Genomic DNA, 10,964 nt, shown 5'->3' with positions numbered 1-10,964 from the left:
ATTAATATTATTATCATTATCATTATCGTTATCATTATTATCATTATTTTCACTATACGCGTTGAGAAACATTTAATTGAACAACATGAAACTGTCGCCCGCACGTGCGAGTCTGTCAATATATAGTATATGTGTATAAAATTCGAATACACACCCGGCGGACCGCAAAAATGAACGAGATGAACCTTTAACAGCGTCGCTAGACTCCAACGTGTCGCATAAACTATACAAAAATGAGCGCTCGAAGTTGGGAGAAACGAAATATTTTGGACGGTACGACGAAGAAGCGTTCAACGAAACGTTACATAGCTGCCGCAAAATCTTTGTGTTCCACTCCAATTCAAATCGCTCGCAACTGCACTCGCAAATTAGCATATATTTCATTAACTCATTGCACATCGATTTGCCCACTTCAGCAAACGCCTCGCAAAAGCGATTTCCACTTACTCGATCCTTTCCGCCGTGATAGAATCGACACACAATTAAACAGTTAAGCGACTCGGTCAGCCATTATCGTCAAAAATGTGTCCATCGGCATTTTCATTTCGCGACTAGCAGACGTTGCCTCACGCGATCGTAATGATTAAAAATCTTGCGAACTTTCATTCCTGTTTATCAAGAACTCTTTCCGATTCTTTCACTCTTAAACGCGCTTCTAAATGCAGACATTTTTGTAGCTTCTTATTATTTTTCACCATATAATTTAGATGTTTTGGAGAGTAACAGTTACTTAAGCCGCTGTGTGACATTCGCCAGGGCAACGGCGAATGCTTGCAAAGCGCTGAACGGATATTGGAAATCCAACGTGTACGCATTGCCATCTATTCTTCCGAATTGCATCACCTGAAATTTGACGATATTTTACACAATTTAACTCGCGGAAAAAACTTGTGGTAGATGCATTTGTGATTTGATATTACCTGTCTGTCCCTGAATTCAATCTGAAAATTCTTAGCGCTTTCTTGAGTCACTCTACCACCGAAATCAAGTTGATACACTTGACTAGCCTCGTTCCACATGGGCGCTTTGTTGTGCATCACCAATTGTGCATCGCGCCTTATCGCTTCCGATTTGGAACCAGAAATTCCCATTCCTCTCTGCTTGAGCTGTAAACAACATTGATATCGTTGGTATTGTTCCCAGGCTGTTTTTTTTTAATGTAGCGTATTTATCGAATACTCTTCCTCGATAGTTGGAAATATTTACGATATAGACCTTCTGACGTAGCTGGGCTTTCTGGAACGTTTCTAGGTCCCGATAACTCGCCGTCGACGATTCATCTTGGAGGAGACCCTCCTCGTCCGAGCTTTCGCCGCGACTCTTTCTCATTCGTCTATTCAATAACGGGCTTGACAAGAGTCTTCTACGAATTGGAGAGGCCGACGCCGGTCTCTTGCCTTTCTTAGAAGGTGCCGGGCTACTAGGTGAGCTTCTCGGCAATCTGTGGAGATAGTGAATTATTATTTGCACGCATAGTACATAATAAATACATAAATGATTCAAATACGAACAAACTTTTTTTTTGTGTGTGTGAATATAAGTCAATTGGTAGATGTATTTACACAAAAAAAAGTTTCGTTCATATTTCAACTATTCTCGTATAATACACATACTACCTTGATGATGGTCGAGGAGAAGGAGGAGGCAAAGAATGATTATCATCGAAATCGCGAAGTCTCGCGGCAAGACCGTCGAGCGAAGAAGCAAAGGATCCACTCGGACTCGATCCTCTGAAATATAATCAGCTTTTTACTTGAAACTGTTTGGAAAGCAATTTTCTCTTATTATTACACACACACACACACACACACACACACACACACACACACACATATATATATGTACGATCTGTATTTCGAATTAAATACTTACTTGACGGGAGATGCAGTAGCCTCTAATCGACATGGCTTTTCCCTATAAGCTTCGCGAACAATGTTACTTTCGTTACTTCCCATGCGTTTATCGGCAATCTCATGAATCTCATCTTTCGATAATTCTGTCGATTCGGCGCGCTTTGTCATGCCATCTTCGGTAACTTCGGAATTGACTAGCCCCGTTGCCTCCTCCACATGTTCCGGTAATTGGGGCGGGGAGGATATCTGTTCGTTACTCGGAAATATATCGCTGGAATCGAGACTCTTGGACTTGCCACAGTTGCGGAGTCTGGGCGGTTTCGAGCTCGGCTGGCTGACGTCATGTTGAGGTTTGGCCTTTTTCCGCCGTTTTGTTTTCCGCGACACCAACACCAGCCTCTTATTCGGCGCGTCTCTACGCAGCATTCGCAAGGCTACGTCACATGGGACTAATTGGGCGTCCACCAGGTCCAAGTATCCGACGCTACAGCTTCGAACTATCGAGTCATTCGAGCACATCGGACCGATACTAATGACTGTGGAAGTTCTATGAACGCCTCGCGACTGTTCCGACCCCTCGATATCCTCGCGCGGTTCATCGTCGCTAAATCGCATCAAATCCTCGTCAAGTTTAACGTTAGCGAGAGCTCCGGCGTAGCCAGGATTTGTCTTTCCGTAGCACACGTGGCACTTAGGATCTTTGTGCTTTGAGAAACACTGCGAACACGATGACCCAAAGCACTGATCGATATTCTCCGGGAACTGATAGGAACATGCCGGTGAAACAATTCCGTGTATGCCGTTCTTATTAAGAACTACACCCGAAGCTTGTCCGAGTAGAGAGCTATTTGAAGGCGTCGTATTAGCGCCCGTCGTACTCGCCCCGGAATTTTGATTATTTTTACTATGTACAAAACTATGTGTGTGAGCGCTCGGCGACATCATTGTTTGGACGCCGCTGATAGGATGCGAAGCGGTCAAAACGTTGCTCGCGCACCCTATATTATTTAGACCATTCAGATACACGGTTTGCGCCGAGGCGCAATCGATACTCTCCAGACCGTTCAAAACCGAACTTTGAGAGATATATCGACTGCTCGACGCCTCCGTATTCAAGGCCTGGCCATTTTGCATAGACACAGAAATGATGTTAGTCGCACAGGCCGATGTCAGGCACGGTTTGTCGTCCTGCGAGATTTGATTGAGCTTATTGTTCTCCAATTCCTTCTTCGTCGATATGCCAGCTTGCTGATCTGCGAGAGCGTTCTTCATTCTCTGAATGCTGCTGGCGTAATCAGCACCCGCGTTCGAAGTCGCTATTAACGTTTGCGTGGGCGCGACTGCATTTTTCGGCGATTGCAAGGCCGGTACGTCGCAACACCTCGGCGGATTGTGCCTTGGCGGTGTCCGATAGGTGTTCGTGGGAGCGTTTCTGATATTTTCGTAAAGATTGCCCATGTCCTGCAGATCGACGTACGGAACGTACTCGCTCTCGTAACTCTCGATTTTTCCCAGCGACGTCGGCAAAGTCTCCGTTGTTAAGAACTGATTCGAGATTTGAGACTTCGGCCGATTCGGATGGTTCAGTCGAGCGTTACGAGGAGTCATCGGTGCGATCGGCGGCGGTTGCGCCTCCGGAGTAACTCGCGAGCTTGTCTCCTGGTACGACTCCTCTTCATCCTCGGAGAACAGATTGGGGTTGAACGTCGGATCTGGACCTATATGAAAATAATCATGCGTTATTAAGTTTTTATAAACTGCAGAAAAATTAGTCACGCAACTGAATTAATATCGTAAATTACCAGAGGGCAAATCGTCCCGGAGCTCCGTCATCACGAGCGTCATTTGCCTGGGTTGTAGGTGCAGCAGCGACGTTCGATATGTTACCTGACCTAGGTTTGCGGGAACCGAATCTGCCAAGCCGTGAAACTTGAATTTCGTGCCCCAGATGTTCGACGTTACCTCAACCAACCTCGCGTGCTACGAACAGATACGCTCCGTTAGAAATATCCACGACAACATGTACACAGCTACACCCGTTTGTCACGCGAGTAGTGTACGCTCCCTTTGATATAGAAGACTTGTCAAAGTCTGCGCTCGGCATGCAATTCATTATGCCGAAAGATACGATGATGCGATTTCCGTATACGAGAATAAAATATTTTATACGAATCTTTCAACTCTCTAAATCTTGTGAAGTGAAATCTCACTCGAAGAGACTGAAAATTTAGCCTGTCTTGAAAAAAGAGTGAAAATACTCTTATTAAAGAGTGGCAGATTTTCACTGTTTTTAGACGGAGATTTACTTTTTTCAAATAAAGATTTACTCTCAATCCCTTTTTTTGGAGTGAGGTTCCATCTACTCAGGTATTATACTTCAAAAAAGAGATTGAGATTTCACTCTTTTGGAGTGAATCTTATTCCAAAATCGTAGAGTAAATCTCACTCTGAAAAGAGTGAAAATCTGCCACTCTTTAATAAGAGTGATCGTATATTTTCACTCTTTTTTCAAAACAAGCTAAATTTTCAGTCTCTTCGAATGAGATTTCGCTCCACGGACTTTAAAGAGTAATACAATAAAAATAAATACAAAGGGAAGAGAAAAAGAGAACTAGATACAGATGGATGGAATATTACTTTTTGTTCTAGAACTGTGCCCTCTAAAAGCAAACAAATTAAAACAAATATAATATCGAGGAAATTTATAAAAATAAAAGAAAATTAGTTACAAAGAAAACAATTAATTTAGCAAAGAGACAGAGAGAGAGAGAGAGAGAGAGAGAGAGAGAGATTCTATTACCTCTGGCAATGTATCCACATATGCAAGATCGTTTGTCTTTTCCTCTCGTTCCATTGCTTCGTCACTCGTCCTCTCTTCTCTTCTTTTCCTGTTCTTCTTTCTGTAGCGAGGCGATCCGCACAAATCCGCAGTGTCCTTTTCGGTGTCCGAGCCATCGCTGTATGACGGGCACTGTGACGTATCGTCGAATACTTGCAGAGTCTCTTGACCTTGCGGGTCGAATATCACAAATTCGGGTCGGATCTTGCTGGTCCGTCTGCCTTTCAGAAGCGGTACCAGACCGCCCAAGTACTCCAGATACAGCGTGTAACATGGCACAGGCTCTACGGCATGCCTGAGCATGGTGCAATGCAATCGGCTGCCTCCCGGCGGCGGCCTTGACACGAAGCGTCGCAGCTCTCTTGGTTCCGGTACCGAACATCTGAAAAATGCATGAAAGCACATTCGTATCTAAATGGCGTCCCGTTACATTGAGCTAAAAAGTTTGTAGAATTTTTTACCGTATAGTATTAGCGAAAAGAGCAGCCACCGAGGCTCTCAATCGCGGCGGTAAAGGAAGATGTTGAACGCTTGACTCCCTCGTGAGAGCCGCTCTCACCGCTAGTCTCGACAACAGCTGAAGCGAACCGACTCTTCTGCAAAGAATAATTCAATTCTTTCTATTTCGTTCACCGTTCCGGTGTGTTATTTCGGTAAGAATTATATCCTTGAATTGTCGGTCATATTAGAGGTTCGGAAAGTAATTTCGTTTTTTCTTATGAAAATGAAAGACGATTTTCAATCAGACGCGTTTCAAATGATCATGAACGGTCGAATTCGATAAATTTAATCTCTCAGCGATCTCACGAGTTGTTATTCGCCGGTTTGCATCAATTAATGGCTTTATTGTGTCTTCATCAGCTTCAACTGGCCTTCCAGAACGTGGTTCTTCAACATCAAAATTGTCGGATCGAAATTTTGCAAACCAGTTTTAGCACTGGCGTTCTGTCAATACATCTTCTCCATACACGTCGGATAATTTTTTTCTTGCTCGAACAGCATTTTTACCTTTTCGATAGTAAAAAAGTAAAATATGCCGAAAATGCTGCTTTTCACTTTCATATTTGATAGGGCACCAACCAAAAACTACTGCGTAGAATCAATCGAACTTTTTTCACAAGCAAGCCTTGCTATATCAGCTATCAAAATATATAATGATTATGGCGGCTTAAGTGTGAAGTTGGCGGTGAAAAAATACAATAAGTCCTCTGTTGCGAAAAAACGAAATTACTTTCCGAACAACCCAATATTATCCGCGTATTAAACAATTAAAACAGTTAAAATAAGAAGTTACCTGGAGACCCATGCGGCATGGACACGCGCTCCAGTCGCTACGAAGAGCCGCCTGTCGTTGTGTCCCCATGTCAATGCCGATACGGGGCACTAATACAAACCGCCAAGAAAGTAATAAAATAAATTATTTTAAATCGTCAACGAGACAAAAGGAAAGAAGTTCTTTTAACACGGACGTACTTGCGTGTACGGAATCTCTGTCGTGTACACGAGAGTACCGTTGACCGAATAAAACTTCAGGAGATTCGTGTATTCCTGCGAACTACCCTGCTCGGACGATTCCTTCGTGCCGGCGATAGCCAACAATTTCCTGGAGTTGCTCCATTCGGCGTGTAAGGGTGGCTTCAGATTACTGCGTATCGTAATCGGCGACACGTCATCGAATGATCGCAACATGACAATGTTGCCATCGGCAAGACAAACAGCCAGCACGTAATTCCGGTCATCTGCGCTTGCACATACATCATAAATGCATTAACCGTGCATCACGGTGGCTCATCCTCGAGCTCGAATCAATCCCTTCGGACTCTAAAAGCTGCTGGTTAATACCTTTCTGAGATCGATCACACGTTTCATCCTCCTCCATCGTGAACTTTTCGGCACTCCAGGCCATTGACGTAACCCCGGCCGCTAATTGTACCTCCGACACCATAGCTCCGTGAACATCCATCACGATTAACTGACCCGCAGTTGTCCCGAAATAGACCTTTTGTCGTAGAACAATGTCCGTGGTGAATAATGTCATTTTATTTCTTTTCTATCGAAAACATTTTTATCGGCGACAAAAGGAAAGCTTTTAACTCGTACTAAGTTCCCATCAACGATGATTGAGTATAACATTCCACCCCCCCCCTCCCCTCCCCACAATGCTAAGAATGCTTCTATTAGGCAAGTACTTGACGTATCGTATTTCACACGTAATGTAAAATACGACTCAAACTTGTGTATTATTTATCATGTCACAGTCAATTTCCGAATGGCAATGTTCAATAATAATCAGATTTGTATTGAACGAACTTTAAGTTTATTCCTCACAATTTTTAGATACTTCTAATCATTAGTTAAAATATTTGGCGATTATTATAGACATCAATTTATCTTTCCTGTATCGATATAGTGTTTTGGATAAATAGAAAATCAAGAAAAACGTTTTATTAAAACTTTTCTTTCAAACCTGCTGATCGTCCGGGGTCCAAATGCCGCAAGTTATCGTCGCTTTGTCGTTGAGCATTGACGACCAATACCTTTGACCGGCGACGCTGCCGACCAATACGAAGCCATCCTGCAATAGAACATCCGTATTCTCTACAAACGATCCTCCGCAGAAAACGTGTGAAGCCACATTTATGACGAGAGGGTCGTAAATAAATACATAAAGTTCTAAAGTCCAAAGTACATCTGGACAAGCATTAGAATAGAATACTCTTTTATACTAAATATGGCAATCCATTAAATAAATAAACGCTTCAAAATGACACAGTTTTTTTACATTTTTTCGTTTCAATTTAAAAAATAAAAAAAACAAATTTTTTTTATTGCATCATAATATTGGAATTTGGTGATTGAAGTTCGTGTCTGAAGGGAAATCACAGTAACAATCTCAAATAATAGTAACTCACCCTGTAACATATAAGAGCCATACGGCCGTCGTGGGACCAGGAGAAGTGCGTAACAGGTGTGTTTCTGTCGTTGATTAATTCTATACTCCATCGTCCGTCGTATTTGATCCAAACGAAAATTACACCCGAACTGTCGCACGAGGCCAACTTTTGATACGGTTCGTTCCACTTAACAAGTATTACCTGCAACCAAATAAATAATTTTTTTGAATTACTTTAAATTACTTTAAAAAATTGTTAATTATAGACAAAATCATCAGTTATGATAAAATTTCAATAGATTGCTGTCGACGTATTGTTTACAAGAATCTTCAATTTTCCGTCAATTTATTCCGTCATAAAAACAGTGCGCTGCCCGCTTTAATACACCATAAATTCATTCTCGGTATTTCATCTTGAGTCCGCAATTAATTTCACTCTAATCAAGAGTGAACTTAATTGGTAGCCAGTCTCCTCGAAAATTTTTCATCCTTAATCAAAATACCTTTCTCATATAGCTATATCTTGAATGTGAGACAATTAACATAATTAAGAATTAATGTTCTGGGTAAAATTTTCGCACTACTGTTTATTAGAAAATTTTGATTAGAAAATATATTTTGAATTCCACGTGACTTCTTCAATGATACGATATCCCTGAGGATTAGAAGAGATTAAATCCTGCAAGAAAGGTAATCGTGAGTGTTTGAAGGGATTAAACCACTCCGTCAAGAACGGTAATCACGACCCTCGCTTTTAAGGTTTATCTCACGCTGTTAGTGGCTGGAGTAAGTTTTGCATGGGGTGAAAATCGCGGATACATGCAAGTTACATCCACGCGGTGTCATTGCTCCATCCTCGATCGATTGCTTTCCACTGCGTTTACGTTGCGACGGTGACTATATTTTTATCGTGCTGATACGGCAAATAGAAGTTTATCGGAAAATTAATTTATGGATTGAAAATGTTAGATAACAACTCGTTCCTGCCCGTTGACTATTTATATCTCTGCAAATATTTCCTGCTCGAGTTACAACTAATCACAATCATATAATAAACAGACAACTGCAAATGTTACGTATTTAACGTTTTTTAATTTGTGTAGCAACTTATCGTGAATATTTTCAGTAAGAAACCTATATAATTTATCTTTACACATTTTGTTATTCTTTAATTTATCAATTTTGTCTTTCGAAAATTAATTTTTTCCACAAATTGCGGAATAAATTATAACTTTTTCTTTATCTTAAATGCTCTTCAGGCACCATTATTTTTCTCCGGACTTTTGAAATACACGACAGATTAATTTCCCTGTTCGTAGAGCTTTGATCGGTCGTCCGGTATTGTTTGAAGGGAAAGCGCGGACGAAGTCACCGAGGGTGAACTGCGAAAAATGAGAAGGAGGATATACCGTACGTGACGTGCGTGGCGACAAGATATACACGTGTGCATTAACCCCATTACATTGTGCGCGCGCGCGCACGTACGGGCGTTGTATGAGCAAAGAAAATTCGAAAAATTATCAATAAATTTACAGAATATACGTATTTTTCACATGTCGTTGTGCAACTCTCTTTATGAGTGATTAAACCTACAGATTGTCGCAAACTTTTCTTTTCTTGAAATTGTATTTTTCGAAATATATGAAGTAAGGATCGCATTGGCAGTAATAATGTCAGAAGCCATGTTTCTTTAAACTTAATAAAGTGTATAAACTTACAAACTTATATAACGCCGTAACATCTCAAGTCTATTATTATAAAAATCAGCGATAGAGAATTTTATTTATATCAGTTCGAAACGATCCCTGGTGGAAAAATGTTGCTGAAATTATTCCACGTTTTGGAACACTTTTCAATAAAATTTCAGCATTTAAAAAAAAATTTCAGTTTAATTTCAGTGATTTTTAGCTGAAAAATTTATTTTCGGCAAAATTTTTGAAAAACTTCAGCAAAATTTTCAGACAAATTTCAGCAAGAATTTCAGAGAAATTTCAGAAAATTTCAGAGAAATATCGATTGGATCTCAGTGATTTTTTATGTTAGCTGAAAAATTCACTTTCAGTGAAGTTTCAGCAAATTTTCAGCAATTTCGCTGAAATGTTCTAAAACTTGGAATAATTTCAGCGAAACTTTTTCACCAGGGATGTGTTAATCGCGGACAAAAAATTTTGGACAGCCAATGCCTTAAAAAAGTTTCCTGTTCTCTTTTGTGATTTTAAGCGAAACTCCATCACGTAGAATTTTGTCGGTGGACGAAATTGCGTTACGATAAGCTGGTCTCGCTTGATAGGAATAAACGGAATTTTCCGTGCGACGTTCTACAGATGTAATAAAATCTGTCTGAGGGTACATTGTAAATTGCAGGGACATGATCGTGCGAGAAAGTCAGGGAATAACGGAGATGGTGCGAGCCTGCTGATCGATAAGAAACTCGTAAGGCCGCTTCGGATTTTCTCGTGAATCTCATGCAGTGTAAGATCGTGGGGTGCATCTGAAGAAACCGTTTAGAATCGAAGATCGTACTTGTACAAGCGGCTCTTTTACGTGAGACACACTTACTAGAACGTTTATTACATTCTTTCGTGCTTTATTACAAATTTCGAGCAGAATGGAAAGTTGAAATTAGAAAAGACAAATTTACTTATACGTAACCGCACTGAAAAAATATACTAAATTTTAATAAATCTTTTGTTTGAATAGCGCTAAAACTAAATATTTATTAAAGATATATTAAATATATATTAAAAATATATTGTATATTAAATATATATTAAAGATATATTAATTTTTTACAAGAACCATTATTTTGATTCATAATTTCTTTTTATCGTATAAACAAATATTTATTTTCTGTAAGTAAATGTTTAAGTTTACTATCCAAATAAATATTTATTTAAAAATTTAACATTTTTTTTCTCAGTGCATCTGTATAGGAGATGGCATATAAATTGACACAAGTGCATTTATTTTGAATGCTCTTTCACATAATCATGTTCAGCGATGGAGCGTACTCCGTAGAATTACCAGCTTTTATGCGATGTACGCTACGATCATCCCCACACTTTCGTTACACAGCGTTAAACAGCGACGGGGAAGTCATATTTTCCAGCACACCATGCATTTTTCGCTTAACCGTCGAACGTGAATAGCACTACCCGCTGACCTCCCATGTTCCCTTTATCTACGCTTCCCCTTTATGTGCTGTGCTTATTGCAGGGCGAGGACGCAATGGCGCGTCCTGATAATCCAACGTAATTGTATTTTCGAACTTGTAAAGAACATTGTAAAAAGCACCGAATGAGAAGTCGCCGCGTTTTCTCTTTTTTCGTTATGGTCCGTTGAGAGTTCCACGACCTGTAGCATCGTCACGGAAATATAT

The 10,964-nt window shown here is 40.4% G+C and overlaps 1 protein-coding gene across 1 annotated transcript in view; it reads right to left on the bottom strand.

Annotated features, from left to right (window-relative positions):
* Window positions 1–10,964, bottom strand: part of LOC108756921 (tubby-related protein 4) — a 24,725-nt gene continuing 13,761 nt past the window's right edge. The window contains exons 3-15 of the mRNA XM_018501105.1: window positions 7,605–7,787; window positions 7,160–7,267; window positions 6,535–6,691; window positions 6,166–6,431; window positions 5,987–6,075; window positions 5,154–5,288; window positions 4,654–5,074; window positions 3,656–3,833; window positions 1,873–3,571; window positions 1,617–1,730; window positions 1,216–1,441; window positions 921–1,106; window positions 1–843 (exon numbers count right to left, since the gene is read on the bottom strand). Coding sequence (XP_018356607.1) covers window positions 727–843; window positions 921–1,106; window positions 1,216–1,441; window positions 1,617–1,730; window positions 1,873–3,571; window positions 3,656–3,833; window positions 4,654–5,074; window positions 5,154–5,288; window positions 5,987–6,075; window positions 6,166–6,431; window positions 6,535–6,691; window positions 7,160–7,267; window positions 7,605–7,787 — 3,879 coding nt within the window. The 3' untranslated portion in view covers window positions 1–726. The remainder of the gene's footprint in view (window positions 844–920; window positions 1,107–1,215; window positions 1,442–1,616; window positions 1,731–1,872; window positions 3,572–3,655; window positions 3,834–4,653; window positions 5,075–5,153; window positions 5,289–5,986; window positions 6,076–6,165; window positions 6,432–6,534; window positions 6,692–7,159; window positions 7,268–7,604; window positions 7,788–10,964) is intronic.

Source organism: Trachymyrmex septentrionalis, unplaced genomic scaffold (genome assembly GCF_001594115.1).
Source record: "Trachymyrmex septentrionalis isolate Tsep2-gDNA-1 unplaced genomic scaffold, Tsep1.0 scaffold101, whole genome shotgun sequence".
Lineage (NCBI taxonomy): Eukaryota > Metazoa > Arthropoda > Insecta > Hymenoptera > Formicidae > Trachymyrmex > Trachymyrmex septentrionalis.
This window is presented reverse-complemented; position numbering and strand designations above follow the sequence as displayed.